Source organism: Bos indicus, chromosome 13, assembly GCF_029378745.1.
Source record: "Bos indicus isolate NIAB-ARS_2022 breed Sahiwal x Tharparkar chromosome 13, NIAB-ARS_B.indTharparkar_mat_pri_1.0, whole genome shotgun sequence".
Lineage (NCBI taxonomy): Eukaryota > Metazoa > Chordata > Mammalia > Artiodactyla > Bovidae > Bos > Bos indicus.
Window position 1 is genome coordinate 56580564 of NC_091772.1, and position 23099 is coordinate 56603662.

Below are 23099 nucleotides of genomic sequence, written 5' to 3' on the forward strand. Positions count from 1 at the left end.
CCAACATTCTTTCTCCTCCTCCTTCTTCTCCTGACGGCAGAGGCAGATTTATTTGGCCTCTAACACACGCATTTCAGAGGAGACAACCACCACACGAGGTCTGCCATCCTCTGCCCACATGCCATCTTTCAGGGGACTGTTGCTATGCCTACTCAACAAGGACATAAGATAAGGTTTCCTGGGTTAGTGTTTCAGCTGGGAAACTTTTAACAACCAAGATAGCTTCTGTGCTTAGTAAATTAGAAAAGTAAGAAAAACAAACTCCCTTGATGAAAAACTCCATAAAGCCAATGAGACTGTAAATGGAAATGGAAACCCAAAATTGATGAAATGCAAAATAAATATTTAACTTATGAGACGGCAGCTATCTTTGGATTGCTAAGTAATTTGGAGGCTAATGTTCTTAAAAAAAATCACATTTTCTAGGAAAATATTTACTATTTCTGTTTTATTGCCTTCTTCATTGCCATTAGTAAGACTTGGTTTCATTCACGAGTGTACATAAATTCCACTGGAGGCTAACATTTTTTTTCCCAAAACTTCCTGGTGAGGCTGTTTCTAATGGAAACCTTTTAAAGCATGGAGATAGACCTGGGAATCAACCTATGGGGAGAACCAGCCAATATTCAAGAATGCTCCCTGCAGACGTCAGTTGGGGCAGGTGATAATATACAACATAGACTGGAATCTAAAGGGGAAAGTCAAAGCATTATACCAGGTGGGCTTCATAAACATGCCAACAGGGCCAGTGTCTCCACTGGACAATATACCCCAAAGGCTCAAGACCTACAAAAACATATATACAGGCTTCAGAATACACAAAGAAAACAGCAAAATCAAAATTAATAAATGTCTAATTAAATATCTACAAAATATAACATTTTGTTCTTGCTAATTGTTCAATTCCACGTTCTTGAATTTTTCATGAGTATTTTACTACTTTTGAGAACAATTAGTGGGAGAGAGCCTCATAATGTAAGAATGCACTAATAGGCACAACTGCCAAGATTTCATAACCATTAGTAAAGGAATCAAGTTACCTACAGCCAAAAGCAAACTTATCGAAAACCTATCAGAGTTGTACGGCAATGTATTTGACTTTAACACAGAGTATAGATATATTTGGGCTTCACTGATGGCTCAGGAGGTAAAGAATCTTCCTGCAATGCAAGAGACCCGGTTCAATCCCTGGGTTGGGAAGATCCCCTGGAGAAGGAAAGGGTCGCCCACTCCAATATTCTTGCCTGGAGAATTCTATGGACAGAGGAGCCTGGCAGATTACAGTCCATGGGGTTGCAAAGAGTTGGATGCGACTGAGCAACTAACACTTTCACTTTTAAGTTTTTATGGATATATTTAAATATTAGATAAGATGCGGAGTTCCTAAAAAGAATGCCTTAGACAAGGGGATCAGTGTTCTTGTTTTCTTTAAAAGGCCAGGAAGTAAATGTGTTGGGCTTTGTGAGCCATATATCTTCATCATGATTACTCAGCACTGCTATGGAAGCACAAAGTGGTCATGGATGGCCCTTAAATAACATATGAGCACAGCTGTGTACCAATAAAGCTTTATTTACAAAAACAGATGGTGGGCCAGATGTTCCCCATGGCCATAGTTTTCTGTCCCTTGCCTCAGATCCAGGAGTGTCCAATGACTTCCTACTGACCCTCACCAATCATTCAGACTCAAGAAGTATACCGTTCTAAGATAGGACTAAGATGGGAATCCTGAATTCCCCAGAAAACATCGTAGGCTCTCCTCAGAATCATTCCAGAATTAGCACAGCTATTCTACACAACTGTGAGCCAGTTTTAGACTTTCCAATCCTTTGGAGATGGTTTTCTTCTTTTTCAGTTACCCAATGCACTAGGTGACACATGAAATGACTATGTACTAATTCTTGTGATCTCTTTCAGTATTTCCACAGCTTCTTTAGAAAGAAAAGTTTTAACTCTGCATCAGCTAAAACTTGGGGCTTCCCAGGTGGCACTAGTGTTAAAGAACTTGCCAGCCAGTGCTGGAGATGTAAGAGACACAGGTTTGATCTCTGGCTCAGGAAGATCCCCTGGAAGAAGTCATGGAAACCCATGCCAGTATTCTTGCCTGGGAAATCCCATGGACAGAGGAGCCTGGTGGGTTACAGTTCATAGGATCACAAAGAGTTGGACTCGAATTCAGGAGGATGTGCACAAAAGAGTATGCTCATTAATTATATAATGTTTTTTAGAATTTGCCATAGGCTTTTAGATATCTAATATATACATTAAAGTGCCCTGGTATCTTTTAAAATTTTGCTTAACCAGTTTCTTATATATTACACAGCCAAGAAAACAGTCTATACAAGACACATGTCCTACTATTTACTTTTTTTTTTTTTTTAGATAAAGGACACTATCACCTCCCCCACAGTTTACACTAGTGATAAGTGGACATGTAAAAATCAATTAAAGTTTGTGATGTTGTATAAAAATAGAATTTAATCAGAATTGAGTCACTCAAAGGCTCCTAAGTTATTTTAATATATTTACATAGTATATGCAAGTTAAATTATGTCAGTTTTTTTAAATATTTACCACTCATAAAGTTTTAAGTTTTAATTATTTCTCTTATGGTAATAAATTTTATCTATTTATCTACTCAAAAAGTGCAATGGGACTAATATATTTTTAAAAATCACTAAAAATACTAATTGCAAATATTCTACAAAATATTACCCTATTGTTTTTCACTTAAACTGAAGCAGAACCATAATAAAGAAATTTAAGTAAGCACTTAAAAATCTTTTCCCAGTTTTACCTGTTGTTTTCCCCAGCATTATCTGTTGTTCTCAAATAATTGGGGTAATCTGTGGATTATATTTCATTTAGTCTCGGAGTTGGGCTGCTCATGGAAGCAAGGAATTACACAATTAAATTCAAATTTCTCTAGAAAATATGCCTGACAAATTTTTTAAAAAGTATGACCTGCTGTTTTGTTTTGGTTCAAGAGGTCCCAGAATGTCGAATCATTTAATCCAGACTCAGTTTACCCTCATTCTGTTAGAACTAGAAGGTAATATTTTTTTTTTTTTTAGTAGATGAAACTCTGGAGACAAGGATTGAGAAGATGCAAGAAAGGTTTAACAAGGACTTAGAAGAAATTAAAAAAAAACTAGAAGGTAATTTTTAAAAAACAAAAGGAAAAAGGCATTCTAGAATAGTGATTTCCCCTTGTGAATTATTCCAATTCACCAAAATATGCATTTTTTAGGAACGAAAGGCTGACTGAGAATATATTTCTTCTAGTGGAGCAGCCTTTGGCCCCAAAGAGTCCAGCACGTCGGGTGGTAGGTCATGTTCAGAGAAGGTGAGAGAGCTGAGGCTGTCTGCTTGCTCACACTCGCCCTCCTCTGCGTAGACATGAGGTGGGTAGCCAGGATCACCCTCAGGGTCACGGGTGCCACAGAGCTGCTGGAGGGGAACCGAGGAGAGGAGGTGAGTGCCATGGCCTGTGAGCCTTGTCCCATCACAGGCCTTTCTACAGACTCAGATACGGCAGCAAACTGAAGGGAGGGTCCCCGTCACACTCCTCCTGATCTCAGGGAGGGAACACACAATGACGGTGGCCCTGACCTGGGTAGGATGACGGGGACATGGAAGAAAACCACCCACCCCTTCTACCCTCTTACAGGGTAGACTCATCCCTCACCCAGGCCTGAGACCTCCCCTCCTGGCCCTAAGCCTGCTGTCACCTTGAATGACCATCCCCAATACATGTTTGTGGGATGGACGGATGGGTGAGGTTAAAGGGCTTTTCCCTGTTGACCTCCAAATACCCTACTGCTGCTGCTGCTGCTAAGTCGCTTCAGTCGTGTCCAACTCTGTGCGACCCCATAGACGGCAGCCCACCAGGCTCCCCCGTCCCTGGGACTCTCCAGACAAGAACACTGGAGTGGGTTGCCATTTTCTTCTCCAATGCATGAAAGTGAAAAGTGAAAGTGAAGTCACTCAGCTGTGTCCGACTCTAGCAACCCCATGGACTGCAGCCTACCGGGCTCCTCCATCCATGGGATTTTCCAGGCAAAAGTACTGGAGTGGGGTGCCATTGCCTTCTCTGCCAAATACCCTAGAAGGTCTCTAATGTTTCATAGAGCCTGTTTCATAGACCAAGGTGGGGATGGGTTTACAAGACTCTTCTAAGCCATCACTGGCTCCAGCATTCGTGTGAAAGTGAACTCATCTAGGGCCTGAAGATGTTCAGAGTCAGACCCATCCCCCACCATGTCCCCAGGCTCTCAGCCAGCTGTGTCCACCTTGCTCCGCTTGCGGGGGCTCCTCCAGGCTCTCCATTTAGTGGGAATATCGTCTCCTGGCCCTGCATCTACTGGTCCCCAGACCTGCTGACCACAGTACCTGGGAACCTTCATCCTTACATCACACACCTGCAGGGACTGTGGCCACCGTGTGGCCCTATGCCTTGGGGCATGGGTGGCGGGGAGGAAGCCAGCTGAAAGGTGAATCCAGGGGCTGTGACTGGGGTGTCATCAGTTCCATCATGTCCCCTCAGTGCAGCCAAGTAGATAACTAAGGATGGGCCTGGTGAGCACACAGCAAACCAGGATCTGCAGGGGGTCTGTGCTCAAAGCTCCCGAGGCCTGTGACAGCAGAAGCTTCCAGCCCTGATTCAGCAGTTTAGAAGCCTTGTGAGATCAATAATTCATCATAAACCCCAACTAAGTTAGAAGGCTCACAAGGGAAAGCACTGGGCCTTCTAATCTGCTGTTTTTCCCTCCTCTCACACCACCCAGCTCAGCTCCAAGTTTGCACTAATGAATGCTCCCTGCCTGCCTGGGGGACAGGAGGATGGGCCTCAGCAGGAAGCAGCCTTCCTCGGCCCAGTCAGATGGTGAACTGGTCCCCACCCGCTCCATCCACAGGGCAAGCTGTGTGGGGTGGAGAGGGCAGATACACAGATGTGAATGTGGGTAAGACACGTGATGATAACCAGGGACTAGACTATAAGGGTTCTCACTTCCCGTGACCCATCTTCATCCACTCTAACAACCCGAGGAAGGGGCCCCCAGGCACGTCTCACAAAACAGGTCCCCAGGAGGCTCTGATGAGCACCCAGACTCTCTAATGCAGCATCTGCAGAGTTGGGGGCCTCCTACCTGACTCAGCACCTTTGCCATCACTCCTGCTCTCATTTCCAGGGGTCCTCTGGGCACCACGGTATTGAGGCAAACCTGAAAAGCGAAGAAAAGAGTCCTAATCCTGTCGGAGTCAGCTCACAGCTCCCCTCAGTTGATGGCCTCCGCTGGCGGGCACACGGGGGCCACCACCAGGTGGAGGACTGTCTCAGCTCTCCTGGAGGGGACAACAGGCCAAGGGCAATTTAACCAGATGTCACCTCCGTGTGTGCAGGGAGAGAGGGCAGTCCTGCCGGTTTTGACTGATGGACTGGTGGGCCCTCCACGCCTTGGCTTCCAGGGAAGAAGGAAGCCGAGGGAGCCTGGCCAGCAGAGTTTGGGTCTGGTCCACAAACATGAATCAGCAAGAGGCTGACTGCCCCACATGGGGAAGCTCATCCCACCACCTGTCCCCACAACGCACAGCTCATCTCAGGTTCTAATCCCCCTCCTCCTGCCTTGGTAGGTCAGCCGCACCTCGTGCACACAGGGTGCCTTGCTGCCTTCTCTCTCTCATGGACCTGGGTCTCAGGTTCTGGCTGAGGCGTGGGGTAGAGCCATGAGGAGGTGGGCTTAGGAGGCTCCATGTGGGGGCCACCCGGGACCCCAGAGAGCCTCACCTGCATCATGTAGTCAGACCCGTGCATGTGAGGCCAAGCAGCCCCTCACTCAGGCTCACACAGGTGCGGGGCCTCCACCCAGGGTGAGAGGAACATAGTGATGAGCGTGCAAGGTGCAAGAGAGGCCGCCTGCACCCGGGGCCTCTCAGGAAGAGGAGGGCCCACGAGGAGGGAAGGCCAGCAGAGGCCAGGAGGCTGGAGGCAGCCCAGACCTGCAGGCGGAGGACAGCGCAGGAGGGACCAGATGATCCCAGATCTCAGGGCTGCAGACCATGCCAGGACAACGGCCAGCTGTCAGGTGGATTTAAATTGGAGAGTGACATGAGAGCATTCCCTGGTGGCTCAGAGGGTAAAGTGTCTGCCTGCAATGCCAGAGACCCAGATTCGATCCCTGGGTTGGGAAGATTCCCTGGAGAAGGAAATGGCAACCCACTCTAATATTCTTGCCTGGAGAATCCCATGGATGGAGGAGCCTAGTAGGCTACAGTCCATGGGGTCCCAAAGAATGGGACACAACTGAGTGACTTCACTTTCACTTTCAGAAACACATTGGTGACTTTTACAGCTGCAATGACTTCTGATCACCCCTGAATTTAGGGGTACTTTGTATACTCCAGAAGATGTGTATAAAACACTGTGAAGTTTAGGATAATTTTACATGTCCATGAAGATATATATATACACACACACCTGTCTGTACCCGTATCTGTCTATACACATAAACCCATCCCATCCCACCATTGCGAATTGAACTAAACGCTCTTAGCCAAAGAGATAGCAGGGATAACCCCTACCAACAACCCTGGAGACCTGCTGCCTGGTGATGCTGTGTCCTCAGTCACTGCCCTCCAGCTCCCGTGAGCCTCTCGGAGGAGGATACAAGACACACAGGCCCTTCCTCCAATGTGCTTGCTGGTCAGACCCTGTGATCCTTCCCAGCCCAGTGGAAGGTATGACACCAGTCTCCAGGGAAACTCAGGGTCGATTTTTTCTTGAGTAGATTTTAGGTTCCACCACACACCACTTTTTGCTGCTTTTGCTTCATTTTGCCACATTTACTGCATGTGACTCTGTCAAGGCCAAGAGCACAGTTTCCCTCCCCTGGCCACTCGGCACAGAAGCCCTGGCTTCAGGCATGTTCCCAGGACCCACAACTCCTCAATGGTACTTCAGCAAGAGTGTTTGAATTTCATTCTAATTATGTGAAAGTTATTTTAATAATAATATTTAATGTTATTTTTCTAATATAATGGAGAAGGGCTTACATCTTTTTAACTGAGCCCTCCCAACATGTGAATAAAAGCAAGAATATTATAATTGCTTTTATGAAACTTGAACGAAGTTTTTTGTCGCTTGTTTGCTTAATCAAAGAGAACCTGATACGATAAGCTGAACTCCCTTAAAAATATCTGAAACTGCTTATTATCATAAATTGAAATTTTCTTGACACCTGAAGAATCAATTTCAACAATGTGAGGCAATTAATTAGATGCTAAGGAAGAACTCTGCAAACTTCCTCCACAATATCCAGCTTCCTTTTTGTTGTTATTGTTTCCAGTTGAATCACTATTTTTATTTGTTGCTTTGGCAACAGGTGTATGTTGTAAATGTCATTGCACTTCAAAATCAGTACTAATAAAAAAACAGCTCTTTTCTGTTTTATTTATAATGGCATTCTTTGTAAGATCTCATTTGTAAAGAAGGATTCTGCTGTTAGAAAGGTTTAGGAGGAAATGCACTAGTGGCCTCTATATTCCCCTTAGTTCAAAACTTCTATAAATCCATAAAGAATCAAAGCAAAAGAATACTCAGGCCTTCACCAAGTTCCTAGCTTCTCAGCAGCAAAAGAAACTTGTCAGGGACTGAAAACCTTTGGTGCCTTCAGGTCTGGAGGTAAGTACTTTATTTAGTTCTCATCTGCTCCCTAGAAGTCATGGTTCAGACCGTGAAGAATCCACCTGCCAATTCAGGAGACCCAGGTTCAGGCCCTGGGTTGGGAAGACCCCCTGGAGAAGGGAATGGCTACCCACTCCAGTATTCTTGCCTGGAGAATCCCATGGACAGAGAAGCCTGGTGGGCTACAGTCCATAGGGCTGCAAGGAGTCAGACAAGACTGAGTGACTAACACTTTCACTTTTTTCACTGCTTCCCACATTCACTGCTTTCAGCTTATTTGGATGTTGGTTGGATATATTTTTACCACCTTCCCCCTTCCCAGCTTCCCATTTTCAGGGCTTCCCACGGCTGCCAGGACTGTAAGGTAACTCTTTTCATGGTAACTTGTTCATTGATACTTACAGGAGTAGAGTATTTGTTTCTCACACTTGGTTCAAAAAACACACCATGACCCTGAAATTATTTTTAAAAATGAAAAATTAATTAAAGTAAAAAAAAATAAGTGTTTATTGGTTTCATATAAATTACCCAAAGATGCAAACACATAACTAGAAATTCTTGTAACCATGAGGCCTCCTGTTTCTGCACTAAAGGTATCTGATGATAGTGTAGGTATTCCTAGCAGAAATCCATGGGTGAGTTTTATAGTTGCTTTGTGGGGATGGAGCATGAACATATGAGATTTTCAAGCCCATCTTGGGTCTACAAAATTCACATCAGACTCACAGTGTGCTGAGAGTGTGGCCTCAAAGTCTGTGAATGTGGCCCATTCATCCCTAAGACCCAAGGCTGGTTACATAATTGGAAGGACCCAGCATAAAAAATGTGAGCCCCTTGCCAGATATAAAGTGTTTCAAGATGGTGACAGGAGAGTATTAACCAAGTACAAGGCCCTTCTGAGCACAGGGGCCTATGGGACTGACTGGGTTCCATGCCTATGAAGCTGACCCTTCCACGGTCAGAGGGACATACCTATCAATGCACAAGCCCTTTCAAGGATTCATGGAATCATGTTTGTGCAAAAGAGAATAACTCATTTTTATCTTGGCTCAAATGTAGCCTGAGAAAAATAATGAATTATAGAGGTCTTGAATTCTTTCTTAAAAGCTTTCTGTCATGAAAACAGTGACTCTTTGGCCCTTGAGAAACCATTTTAGCTCTTGTCAGAAGAGTAAATTTTTTGTTAAACTAATAGCTAGTTACACTAGTGAAGTCCAAATAAGGTCTGTATTTGAGGCCTGTGTCAATAGTGTCATACCGAAGTCAGTTTTCTGGTTTTGATAACATAGTATGTAGATTATTATTCTGGGGGAAAGCTGTGTGGAAGGTACGCAGGAACTCTGAACTATTTTTACAACTTTGCGTGAGTCTGAAAAGTCATGTTAAAAAACACAGCTATAGTTTTAGAATGTGTACATGGAGTATATAAGGACATGGCTCAGTTTGGCAGGAGGTGTGGAGTCAATGGACTGGAAGTTGGTTAGGGCCAAGGCCACTGCTCTTGATCTTGTAGATGACCTCTGGTACCCAGACATGAATACAGAGAAATGCAGTTATTTGTGGGTGTCATATTTGATCAGAGCTATCAAATATTCAAGATGATGACAGGAGAGTATTAACCAAGTACAAGGCCTGGAGAAGGAAATGGCAACCCACTCCAGTATTCTTGCCTGGAGAATCCCGTAGACAGAGGAGCCTGGTGGGCTGCTGTCCATAGAGTTGCACAGAGTTGGACATGACTGAAGCGACTTGTATAGTATAGTATCAAACAACAACTCAGTAACACCCAACAATCACAATAGTTAGTTAGATACATGAGGTTTTCACAACTGTGTGTTTGTTCTACCAGAGTCACAGAACCTTCTAGAAGGGAACCCACTGTCCATCACCAGTGAAGTCCCAGCAGCAGGAGCAAAGCCATGCAACTCACTGGAGTTCCCAGGACAAGGTGTACTTGGTCAGATACACTCAACAGAGAAGGTAGTGTTTATTTTCTATCCTAGGGGAAAATGCTGGTTTATTCCAAAGGTAACGCATTTCCCTCTAAGTGAAAACAAAGAAGCTACACCTTTTCCTCCTCAGATACTCACATGCAAATAAAAATTAGCATTATGATGAGGGGGAGGGGAAATGGAAGTAGAAAAGGAAAGGTGAAGAGAAGAAAAGGAAAGGGAAAAGAATAAACTAAAGTGGGTATGTGTGACCCAACGTGACTTGAAGATTCTAACATTCTATGGATGATATTATAAACACCTGCCAACTGAATATGCACACAAGATCTAGAAGCTGACACAGACAGATGAAACTGTTTAGATCTGGGATGGGATTGTGGACAACTTTTGCTTTGGGTTTCTATTTTTAATATAAGCCCTTCAATCATGAAATAAAATTTCAGAAAAAATAAAGCAGGCACAGGTCCTCAGTAACAGTTCTAAGGAAGTCCGTGCCTTGTCACAGATTTTAAAATAGCAGGTCACCTGATAATCGTAAGTGACAATCTCACTGAGGGAAGGTGTGTGGATGGCTGACTATCAATCCAGCCATAACAGGTACACTGACTATTTGCAGGACATCATAAAGGGAACCTAGAGACTCACCAGAAAATAGAAGAGCAGACTTGGTGTCCTCCCCTGCAGTTGGGGGAGCAAGGTACCCTCCGGCAGGGGTTTGGTAAAGATGCAATGGGATTATACTTGCAGAGTGCAAATCCCAGGGCACGATTAGTGGACCAGAGTTTTTACTGTGCCTACCAGGAGCTCTGGCCTCCAGAAGCTTATAGACCAGTCAAGGAAGAGAAGCCCCTGCCAGCCCCCCCACAGGAGTCTCTGTGCCCCCTCCCCCTGGGAACATGGAGTGGTGGGCAGATGCCCTCTGGACCTGGTCCTGCTCTCCCCAGCCAGGCGTCTGCACAATAAATGACACCAGCCCTGGGTCAACTCGCTCTTTTCCAAAGTGGAGTCTTCGTCCGCTTAGAGAAGGGAAAGTTTAGCCAGACTGGGAACAGGGTTTCAAATGACATTGAACTGCGTGGTGAGAAAAATCAGTCCCTGTCTAATTCCTCTTCCATGCTCCTAATGACATCAAGGAGGAAGTGTCCGTCAGGTGCCAGCCTGTCCTGGTTCTCTCTCTCTTCCCACATTTTCTACCTAGAATTACAGGGTTCTATTTCTATTGTGTCTGTGTTTCACTCACCTGCTCTTTATACAAGTAAAACTTGTTTTCTGCTTACAATTGAAATATAAAATTTCCTGTTTAAAGAAATGCACTTCTTTTGGACACAAGTCCATTTAAAGGAAAATAATGTTTAAAGTCGTGAAGTTAGCGCTGGACGGACTGGAGTGTGGCCCTGAGCCATCCGACACTTGAGCTGGGAGCAAAGGTATGTGAGGTTGAGCAGAATTGCAGGGGCTTTGCAGGAGCGGCTGGGGTGAAAGCAGGCGAGGGGTGGGCCTGTAGGGGGACATCCCAGGATGTGGGTGGGGGAGCAGCCATGGTGTCCCCCTCGCATCGAACGGTCACCAAAGTCACCCCTCTTGTTTCAACACAAGCAGCAAACGAGCCACACTCACCTTAGCTCCCAGCTTGGCGCCCGCCTGGGCTGCGCTGATGGACAGGGCTGGCATGTGATCCCCGAGGTATGACCTTCCCTGTGGGACAGGAGGAAAGAAATATGACTAGGGCTGAAATTACAGATGGCGGCATTAAACACAGAAGACAGCGAGTAACGTCTCCCCTCTGGCATTACAGACAGCATCCTGACCCTGGAAAACAGCCTGCGCTGTGAAGCAGGAGGGCAACCCTGGCAAGCGGACGCTTTGTAATCGCTGGTCAGGAAGTGAAGTTTCTTGTTTAGCGGTTCACGTGAAGTGATGGCAACAACAAAAATCAAGCAACCAAAGAGAAAACCTCGTATCAATCAGCCTCAGCATCTCAAAACTGGTCCTTGCCCTCTTCTAAGCCTCAGTGATGGTTCTTGGGGTCACCACAGTGGGCAGTGATGTGGGGAGCCTTATCCATTTCTCACTCAACAAATATTCACTGAGGGACTCAGATGTTGAGAAGTGCTGGATTTCTTCTCTTTTAAAAAGATTTATTTATTTATTATTTCAGCTGTGCTGGGTCTTCTTTGCTACGAGGGCTTTCTCTAGTTGCTTTAGGTGGGGACTACTCTTGGTCTCAGTGCTTGGGATTCTCATTGTGGTGGCTTCTCTTGTTGCGGAGCACAGGCTCTAGGGCACATGCTCAGTAGTTGTGGCCCATGGGCTCAGTTGCTCTGCAGCATGTGGGATCTTCCCAGACCAGGGATCGAACCAGTGTCTCTCTCCTGCACTGGCAGGCAGATTCTTGACCACTGGGCCACCAGGGAAGGCCTGGATTTCTTTCCTAAGGGCTCACTGGCTTCCCCACAGAGAGGGGAGGACCCCGTGCTGTCCTGCAGACCCTCTTGATCAGGGAGTGTGTCCGATGGCAGAAAAGGACAAGGCGGGTGGAATCAGTGATGGTGTCTAGATGAAGGGAATCTTCTTGAGAGTGTGCAGTGTCCCCAGTGTGTGGATGTAGGCTGGTGTATTCACATAAGATGGAATAACAGGGAAGTGTGGACACAGTGGCAGCCTTATTTACCAATGGCTCTGATGCTGGGAGGGACTGGGGACAGGAGGAGAAGGGGACGACAGAGAATGAGATGGCTGGATGGCATCACTGACTCGATGGACGTGAGTCTGGATGAACTCCGGGAGTTGGTGATGGACAGGGAGGCCTGGCGTGCTGCGATTCATGGGGTCGCAAAGAGTCGGACACGACTGAGCGACTGAACTGAACTGAACAAGGACATAATTGGTAGCTGCTGTTAGTAATACTAGAGAAACTCACCTGAAAAATGTCATTTGCCCTAAATAAAGTTTCTCGGCCTCAGCACTGCTAACACTTGGGTGGGTGACTTCTCTGTCATGGGGGCTGTCCTGAGCACAGCAGAACGGCGTGCAGTGTCCCCCCAGTTAGTTCTATCCACCAGACACGAAAGCATCATCCGCCCCCACCATCCCGGCCAACTCTTCACTCCCAGTTGAGTTGTAACCACCAACACACCTCTAGACACTGCCAGATGTCCCCTGGGGTGGGGATGGGGGTCAGAATCGCCCCCAGTTGAGAGCCAGCGCCCTAGACAAGTGTGACGAGATGATGACATGAGGGGGCAGTGAACGAGAGCAGTATGGAGAGCCTACCACATGGTCCTCATGAGACACAGTCCAGCTCCACTACCTGGAGAGGATCGGCTCTGCTCTCCTCATTCCACGCGAGCAGGGTCTGGATGCCCTCATCCTGTGGCACAGAGGGACCCTGCCTGTTGGCTTCGGATACAAGGCGGCATCGCAGCAGGAGGAGCAGAGCGGCTATGACGAAACAAGGGAGAGATGAGATGCCAGAGCTCTGGCCAATCAGAGGTTCCCTCCCACAGGAGCCTGTGCTGCTGGCATATAACTTGGCTGGGGGCTCATGGGGGCAAGCTGAGCCTTCATCAATCTTTGCAGCCTCAGTGCTTAGCACAGCCTGGGGCACAGTAGGTGAGAGCTAACTATTTGTCAGACTGAGTAATACTATGTGACCAGTAATACTCTACTGTCTGCTTGAAAATTGAGCTTCCCTGTTAGCCTTTGCCAAGCCTGGGAGCTTGTGTACATTGCCGTCCTCAGCTATTAAAATCACCTCTGCTCTGTTGCTCAGTCATTCCTGACTTTTTGCGACCCCATGGACTCTAGCCCGCCAGGCTCCTCTGTCCATGGGATTTCTCAGGCAAGAACACTGGAGCGGGTTGCCATTTCCTTCTCCAGGAGATCTTCCAGACCCAGGGATTGAACCCGCGTCTCCTGCTTAGCAGGAGTCCATAGACAGTGGACCACTGTCCTTAAACGGCGTCTATCTCTAGGTTCCGTTGCTGTAAAGTCTGCTACTGAGCAGAAGCCCCCTTTGCCAGGCAGGCAGCCTGTCTGACCAGGGTGGAAACCTCCCATCTGAGCCTGGGCCTCCTGTGAGCCTGGGGGTCATTCTCAAAGGCACCCCGCTGACCTCGGCCACCTGCGCCCCCCACCCCAGAGGACTCTATGCCCTTGGCTTACAGCCCGGGGAGAGGAGCTGCATTCCCAGGACAGCTCCTATCTATACTGACCTGCCAGAGCCATGAATGCTACACAGAGAGGGGCCAGGGCGCCCTTCATGACCCCAGCTCTCGCGATGAGGGGCTCCGCACAGGTGAATCCATCGGGACAGGAGCAGACCCTCACGTGGACAGTCTGCTTCTGGGAAAGTCCCTGTTTGTCTCCGATGAGAAGCGGCACAGAGTAGTCACCAAGTGGAAGGCTTCTCTGCATTAGAAGTTCCACTGAACAACCTGCAGAGGGAGGGGGACCTTAGCTGCATTGATGTGTTCATTTGTTCAGCTGCTCAGGGGTTATTTCTTAATGCCTCCCTTGTGCCAGGCTCTGTAGGAAGTTTGAGGTGGCCATGACCACTCTCTCCCATGGACACCAGCTGCATGTAAAGTGGTTCCCAAGACCACCCTCAGGTTGATGATTCTCTAGAAAGGCTCAGGACTCACTGCAAACTGTCTACTCATGGCTATGGAAACAGCACCCCAGTTTTTCTTTAGGGCACCCAAACTTTCTGAACTCTTCACCCATGTGGATCAGGAGGGGCTAAGCCCAGATCGCAGCCAGGTCCAGGTGTGGGCTCAGAACCAGCCATCCAGTACATCTGCCCTCCCAACCCCTACCCAGTGTTGAGCAGGGCAGGTGGCTCAAGCCCTGTGATGAGGCACACCTTCTTGCCAGGCACCAGAGAGTCCCAGGGACTCCCAGCCACCACGCTTCTGTCTCCAAAGGAGAGCCTGGCTGCAGATGAAGGGACCACAGAGCCAAGGTCGGGAGCCATTGCCTCCAGGAAGTCCTCTGGGCACCCAGGTCTGCTGGGACACAGGCTTACCTGCCGCTTTCTTGGTGACATAAGCTAACATATTCCTCTTGGCCTGAGTGTGTGTGAGTCAGGTTTCTGTCCTTTCCCAGCCTTTCTGGCCAGTGTGATACGCACCCCTGTTTTCCCCCAGTCTCCACATGTCTTCTGTGTCTCCCCACGTGCTGTCCAGTTTGAAGGTGAACGGGTCGGAGTAGGGCTCTAGGTCGCTGTCCTCCGCCTCAATGAGGAGGGACTTATCTCCCGCAGACTGACAGACCTCCAGGTGCTGAGAGCTCAGGCGGAGTGTGGGAGCGTTGTCGTTGACGTCTGACAGGAAGAGCAGCATGGTCCCGGTTCCCGTCTGCGGAGGGACACCTGGGTGGGGAGGAGGGCGTCCCAGCAAGGTTGCTGATTAATTCCAGAGGCTGCCCCAGAACACAGACGCCTGCGAATGAGTGCTCTCGGCCTCTGCAGAAAAGAACCACTCCGCGGAGACACTGAAGCCAATTCCCTTTCAATAAGCTTTATTGCAAGGGCTGGATCTGTCTTCCTGCTCTTTTGAAAATCTGGGTAGGATAAGTTAATAAAACACTTGCTGAATGAGGGACAGTTATCGAGTAGACGATAATATCAGCCATGGAAGTTGTTAAAGCAGGAGTGGGGGCGGGGGCGGGGGCGCGGGCGGCAGCGGGGATGGATGTGATGTAGTTCTGCGGACCTCAGCTTCTATACTGGGTCCACACTGTAATCCTGGTCTGAATCCTGCACTAGAGTTTTGCAAAGTGTCACCCCTGGAGGACACTGGGCAACAGGTACTTGGGATCCCACTACCTTATTTCTAAAAACTGCATGCAAGTCTACAATGACCTCAAAATAAAAATTTATTTTTTTTTAAACTATTCCACTGAAAAAACAGTGCCATTCATTAAAACATCCATAACAGAGTTATGGAACCCTCACCTAAAGCCAATTAGGAACACAGATTTAATATCTCCCTAAGCAACATTAATTATACAACTGTTAATTATGCAAATGGGATATACAACCATGTATGCTTGGGAATCTGGGTTCATAAGACAACTCTTATTACAAGTCTAATTTACAGATTTTCTCAAATACAATCATTAAAATTACTGGAAATATTTTATTTTTCTAGCTTTCTGCTTTGGTAGGTTTAGAAATACAGCCTTGAGAGAGAGTATAGAGAAAAGTGTTAAAACATGCTGATAAAAATGGTTGATGACAAATTTGTCCTGCACAGTCACATTTTCCTGAGCTTATAAGGCAGTCCAAGTGCAGGGAAACTGCTCATGTTTATCATATACAATTGGCTTTGACAAAGAGCTAGAGAGTTGTCTTATAAACAGATGAAAAAGATGCTGTGGTGGTGGCTGTATCCTTATCAGGCTCATCGTCTCTTCTGAATGAACACTACCCCTCTTTCTATGGCATAGCCCCCTAGTTTGCCATTTCAAGAATTATCATCAAAAATAATCATCAGTGTAGATGCACAATGATAAAAAGGTTTATATCTTTCCCAGTTGTGCTGAAAGACATTCACCTGTGTCATTTTCCCTTAGGAGCAAGAAACCATCGCCCCCTCTGACAATTCTGGGTCAGTGCTTACCATCATCAACAGCATGAGCGATGATTACGTAAATGCTGTCATTGACATGAGGAGATTCGCGGTCAACCGGCTTCACAGTGATGACCACCCCAGAGCGCTCATCTATGCTGACCCAGTTTGCAGGATCATAAGCCAGTTTGTATCTTGCAGAAGAAAACACATGTAATTTTTAAAATTAAAAAGTTACATCAAGAGACAAGTCCAAATATACCACAGCAGGCACAATTCCCCTTGTGAATCTGGGAAATTGTAAGAACCTCTGTTAGGAGTGTTTCTGGCTCTGATGAAGGCCCCAGAGACCTGAGATCCAACCAGAGTGTCAGATCAATATTCACTGAACACCAGGTGTCCTGTCCTTGTCGAGCTGCACATAACTCTGTCCACCTCGGGGAAAATTTTTCATCCTGGAAAAGAGCCAGTCTTCAGTTGCCTGCAGGAGCTGGTGGCTTCATGTTAAGCCAAGCCTGGCCGTGCAACAGAAGCACAAGACTGCATTGCCCCTGGAGCCTAGAGGATTCACACGTGGGTAATACAGCCAGGCAACATGGTTATCTACATCCTGCTTCATCTGTGTGCACCTGGTAACCATTTTAATGCGCGAGCACACCGGGCCTTCCAGAATTCCCCAAGACCTGTCAGAGTCAGATGGCAGCCATCAGAACCAAGTGGAACCATCGGAACCCAACCTACCTGCTGAGAGACCCACAGAAGGAAAGGCCTGGACCCACAGGCAAACAGAAAAGATGTCGCTCCCCAAAACATCTGAAGACTGGGGGTTTCATGTGCCTTCTCTTCCTCATCACTTAAAGGCCCTGGAAAAGTTCAGTAACTCTCCCTGTCTGATATTTGTCAAGTCAGGGTTTACAAAGGAACCAACCATACTCTAGGGACAGGAATATAGCCCTGAATCAGATTTGGGGTCTCTGTGGGTATCCCCCAGAAGAGGTCCAGGCAGGGACTAGGAGCATTGGCATCATCTTGGAGCTTGTTACAAATGCAAATCTCAGTCCCAACCCCAGACCTCAAAATCAGAGACCCCAAGGGTGAGACCCAGCAAAGCGCATTTAACAGGCCTTCCAAGTGACTCTGATTCATGCTGCAGTTGGGCCTCTTTAACTCAGCACTTGCCTGCATAGACCTGTGGTGTTCTAGAACTCCAGGTTAGCTGCACCCAAGGAGATAAGAGAGAAAACTGAGAAACAAGCTTCAGGAAATTTTTATAGTCAGTGGCATTACTGTGACCCCCAAGCACATGATCATTTTTTTGTAATTTATTTTAAAATATTTTATGAAATTGTTATTCCACAGTGAACTGGTAATTTTAAAAAGCAAATCTGGTCCTTCTCAATGGTTAAGTCGAGAAGCATTCTTCTAAGGAAGAATCTCAAACTCTAGTGCCCACAGGGGTGTCCCGAGCAGGTGCAAGAAATGAGCAAAGCTGGTCGGATAAGGATTGATGTCAGTTGATGAGCGAGAGGTCAAAGGGACCTCTCCCCATGCCCCCGATGATCATGACCCCATTGGACACTGACTCAGTAATGCCAAATCTTCCTCTGTTTCAAGAACATTCAGATAATTCAGGTTGTTAGCATACTCTTGATTTTTAAATGCTGGCAGCTTTATTATCTCTTTCTTTTTATTGCAGTAAAGTACACATAACATACAATTTACCACCTTCACTGTTTTAAATTGCATTTCAGTGGGATTAAATATTAATTCATCACACTGCTATGCAACCATCACCACCATCCATCTCCACAGCTCTTTTCATTCTTGTAAAATTGAACTCTGTGCCTACTAAACAATAACTTTCCATTTCCCCTCCTACCAGCCCCTAGAAATCACCATTATATTTTATTTCTTTATGAGTTTTGACTATTCTAAGTACCTCCTATAAGTGGAATTGTACAGAATTTGTCTTTTTGTGACTAGTGCATTTCACTTAGCACAATGTCCTTAGGGTTCGTCCATGTTGGAGCATGTTGCAGAATTCCCTTCATTTTTAAGGCTGAATAATATTCCATTGCATGTATGGACCACGTTTTGTTTTCCCATTCATCATCAATGGCTCCCTGGCTTGCTTCCACATTTTAGCTATTGTGATTAACGCTGTTATCAACATGGGTGTACAAGCATCTCTTTGAGGCCCTGTTTTCAGTTCTCTTGGGCATGTACCCAGAAGTAGAATTGCTGGATCATATGGTAGTTCTATTTTTAATTTTTTGAGGAACTCCGCTACTGTTTTTCTCAGAGGCTATACCACCTTCTATTCCCATCAGCAGTGCCCAAGGATACCAATCCCTCCACATTCTCCCCAACGCTTGTTTTCCATTTTTTGGTGTTTTTTTCTTTAGTTGGAGGATAATTGCTTTACAATGTTGTGTTGTTTTCTGCTGTACAACAGTGTGAATCAGCAATTGAACTGAGGTGGTTCAAATCTGATGAACCTAGAGGTTGTTTTCTGGGGTTTTTTGATGAGTGTGAAATGGTATCTCACTGCAGTTTTGATTTGCATTCCCCTCATGATTAGTGATGTTGAGCATCTTTCGTGTGCTTGTTTGCCACTTGTATCCTCTTTAGAGAAATGTCACAGTTTTTGTCCGGTTTTAGATGAGGGTGTTGTTGTTGCTCTTGTTCAGTTTTTGAAGTTCTGTATATTTTATGGATATTAATCCCTTATCAGATGTATGACTTGCCAGTATTTTCTCCCATTCTGCCTTTGTACTCGGTGGATAGTGTCTTCTGATGCAAAAAAAAAACGTTTCGGTTTTCACGAAGTCTGATTTGACTTATCTGCGCCATTGGTGTCATTTCCAAGAAATGATCACCACATCCAGGGTTGTGAAGTTTTGTCCTAGGTTTTATTCTAATAGTTGTATTATTTTAGGTCTTACATTTACTTACTTGATCCATTTTGAGTTAATTTTTTTAAATGTATTTATTTATTTTTGGCTGTGCTGGGTCTTCGTTGCTGCTCAGGCTTTTCTGTTAATTGCGGCGAGCGGGGCTACTTTCTAGTTGCGGCGCACAGACTTCTCATTGCAGTGGCTTCTTTTGTTGCTGAGCACAAGCTCTGGTGCACGAGGGCTTCAACAGTGGCATCCGCCTCTAGAACACAGGTTCAACAGTTGTGATGCATGGGTTTAGTTGCTCCACTGCATGTGGAATCATCCCGGATCAGGCATCAAACCCATGTCTCCTGCATTGGCAGGCAGATTCTTTACCGTTGATCCAGCAGGGAAACCCTTGAGTTAATTTCTGTATATGGTGTTAGGTTTTCTGTTTATGTCTTTGGATATCAAGAAAGCCTCTTGAAGATAACACAGAGTCAGATCATGTGTTTTTATCCGTTCTGCCAAGCTCTGTCTTTTAATTGGAGAGTTTAATCTTTGTATGTCTAAATTAATTACTGATGAGAAGGGAATTCATGTCTGTTAATTTTTCACCCACCCCGGCTCTCACAGGCTGTGTAACCAGTTCCAGTGAGAGAGGCACAGCTGCCTTGCATGGGGCTGGATGTGAGGGAGGTACTGAGCTAAGAGCCGAGATGAACCGCAGTGAACCATGGTTTGCACTGTCTTCCCTGGAAGTTGCAATCCTTCCACAGATTCCTGAGTTCCAAATTCAGTCCATCAGACAAATTCTGCCAGCACCGTCATGGTCCGGATGGGGAGACCGATTCCTGGCGCTTTCCACTCTGCCACCTTCCTGGGGACTGTGGCAACTTCATTTTTAAAAAACAAAACACTAAGCTATCCAAGTATCCATCAACAGATGAATGGATAAACAAAACGTGGTATATACACACAGTGGAAATATTATTCAGCTTTAAAAGGAAGGAAATTCTGGCACATGCTAGAGCATGAATGAAACTTGAAGACACTATGTATGCTAAGTGAAATATGCCAGTCACAAAAGGAAAGTCTGTGTGATCCCATTTATATGAAGTACTGAGAGCAGTCACATACATAGAGACAGAAAGTAAAATGGTTGTGCAGGGTCCTAGAGGTGGGGGAGAATGGGGTGGGTTATTGGTTACTGGGTGCAGAGTTTTAATTTGGGGAAATGAGACGGAGGAGAGATTTTGCAGATGGGTGGTGGGAAGGAGCAATGTGCCATACAGTATAAATGTACTCAAAGTCCCTGAACCACACACTTGAAACAGTGAGAGTGGTAAACTCTATGTACATTTTGCCACAATTGAAAACACTTCCGCTGGCCAGAAGCCACAGGGCTGCCAGTTTACAGCATTTGGTAAAGAGGGACTAGAAATACATAACAAATTATTTTAATACAGGAAAAAGACTGTAAAATAATTTTGTGCTCTATGCAAAGGAAATGAACACGTGAATTCCTCCCACGAGGATCAGAGGACACTACAGAAGGAAAACAGCATTGAACCTGGGCTAGGGGAGTTCTGGGGTGGGTGACTTATGGCATTTTCCCAACTGGGATGGAGTCGCCCTCAGGAGCACATAGAAGGAGCCAGTTTCGAACAGGAACCCTCTCCAGCACATGGCTAATTCTGCATGAACTCCCACCCTTCCCACTCCAGTCTCCCCACCTTATCTGGCCGGCGGCGGTTCTATCTGGATCTGTAGCGTTGAACATTCCCAGCTGAGTCCCCGGCCCTGCGCCATCGACCTCACTGACGATGAAGGTCCCCGGGTGGAAGGTGGGCGGGTCGTTGACATTGGTCACCCACACACTCACGGTGGCGCTGGCCGAGGCCTGCCGGGGCCTCTGCAGCTGCCCCGCATCACACGAGAAGAGTGGCTCTTCGTTCTCCACAGCCACGACCAAGTTCCACTCTGCCTGAGTCTCATGGTCCAAAGGCTGCCACCCCAGAGAGAAGGTTTCATTAGTCCCCGCGGCTCTGCCGGCCGGAGGGAGCCTCTCAGCATGAGTTGTCACTGCTAACCCAGCGCCTGTGGCTTCTGTGCTTCATTTATTATTTACATTGTCTTTGATAATGATCAAAAGACAGTTGTCAGCCCATTTTCAAATCATTTATAGAGTTCTTTTTTTTCCCCTCCCTCCTCCTGGTTGAAAAGAGCCACCATCAGTCAGAGGGTAATGAAAAATGCAACAAAAACCATAACCTAATGAAACATTAATGTGACAACTCTCCTGCAAAAACCCAGTGGTGCTTAGGGAAATATGGATATTAATGATCATAGCTATTCAGGGGACAAAGTGGTCAGTGACTTAAAAGGGTTGAAAGACTAGGAATATTTGGGAAATCCAGCCCCAGGCATTTGGCATGGAAAACCCACAGAGCCCTGCTATTCACAGCGTGGTATGTCCCCTCAGCATCATCCGGGAGCTTATTACACTGACAAGCAGAATCGGCCCCACTCCAGATATATTCATTCAGGTCTGCCTTTGAAGCTGAGCCCCAGGCTGACTCACTTGCACTATACCAGAGGCACTGGTCATTCTAGGGTCTATCGAGAGCAATTAAGACTAAAGGCACTGGAGTCAGACTGCTCCAGTCAGAACCCCTACTCCAGTCATGTGACTTTGTGAAAACAACCCAGCCTCTAGTTTCCTCATCATTAAATGAGATAATAATACTTTATTGCAGGGCCAACTCTCTACTAGGCACAGCAGGCAGAGTGTCAGGAGCCCACAGTATTTTTAAAGGTTTGTGCAAATGTTCCAATTTCTTTTAAACCCAGAAGAAAAATGAACTCATGGGGTTCGAGAAAATGTCGTAAATTATTTTATCACATCAGGAGAAAGAAACATGTTAGGGACTACATAAACCTACTAAGTTTTGTCTAAAACAGACCCAAAGAATTTAATGTTGAAGTAACTGGTCATATCAAAAATAATCTTGAATACTGATATGATTTTGATGGGAGGAGCCATGAAGGCAAAGAGCTGAGGATCCATGCAGCCCTGCGTTCCTCACTAGCCATGGTGACTTGTGACCCAGCAGTCCATGTGCTCAGAACACATAGATCATCTGTTGGCACCTACTTCATTGTCAGGAGTCCTACAGAAAGGGCCTCGGTATCTACAGCCACCTGCTCAGACGCATTTACCTTGATAATATTTAAAATCCCTTCATTGGTCTCAGGATCTGTTGAAATGTGAAAATGTCCCTCTTCGTTGCCATTCGTTATGTTGAACTTCACTCTCCACGCTGCTGTAGATGGTGAATCACCATCTTGAACCCCGAGACGTAACACACCCTGGCTGGCCCAGCCTTCTGAAATCTGAACGTTATACTGAGAGAGATGATCATCATTGTCGTGGAGAAAAAGAAACACAGTCAGAAAAGAAAACAGAGAAGAAGAAAGAAAACGTAGAGAGACAACAACTTGGATGCTTCTCCTATGATTGAACTTGACCACGAAGGATCTGGAAGTCTGTTACAGCAGAGAATGTGTCAACAACGAATATCTCGTCCCTGTGACTGGATATCCAAATAACTGAAGAGCTGCATAACTTTAAAAGTGCACTTCTATCCAATGCAAGGCACCACTTCTAGAATAATAGTACACACCTTATTTTATGCTGCCTACAAAAATCTAACTCTACTAAAATAGTGCTCTTATGTATTTTAATTAAGGTGATAATCTTTCTAATACATAATAGATCTTTAAAATACCTCCTTATTCAATACTTTTGGTGACAAGATAATTTCTCCAGCACATCAAAATAACAATGTGTATTTTTTCCAGCCCTACTTTCGAGAGTACAGCTTTTTACTAAGTCGGGGAAGGATTTTGAAACAAGACTCAGATATAATAAATATGTTTCAGTTATTACATACTGTTAAGTGAGGTGCTTTCATTGGAAATATTTAAACTTCTGTTTATACAATTAATT

At 45.9% G+C, this 23099-nt stretch overlaps 1 protein-coding gene across 6 annotated transcripts in view; it reads right to left on the reverse strand.

Annotated features, from left to right (window-relative positions):
- Window positions 1-431: 431 nt before the first annotated feature.
- CDH26 (cadherin 26) overlaps window positions 432-23099 on the reverse strand; it is a 48802-nt gene continuing 26134 nt past the window's right edge. For 2 of the 6 annotated variants that reach the window (XM_070801345.1, XM_019972102.2), the window contains exons 8-17: window positions 22310-22495; window positions 20824-21095; window positions 16260-16402; window positions 14768-15007; window positions 13851-14072; window positions 12947-13077; window positions 11254-11331; window positions 8087-8137; window positions 5151-5225; window positions 432-3450 (exon numbers count right to left, since the gene is read on the reverse strand). In XM_070801345.1, the coding sequence (XP_070657446.1) occupies window positions 3247-3450; window positions 5151-5225; window positions 8087-8137; window positions 11254-11331; window positions 12947-13077; window positions 13851-14072; window positions 14768-15007; window positions 16260-16402; window positions 20824-21095; window positions 22310-22495 (1602 nt within the window). In that variant the 3' untranslated portion in view covers window positions 432-3246. The remainder of the gene's footprint in view (window positions 3451-5150; window positions 5226-8086; window positions 8138-11253; window positions 11332-12946; window positions 13078-13850; window positions 14073-14767; window positions 15008-16259; window positions 16403-20823; window positions 21096-22309; window positions 22496-23099) is intronic. The other 4 variants (XM_070801347.1, XM_070801346.1, XM_070801349.1 and 1 more) reach the window with 4 other exon arrangements.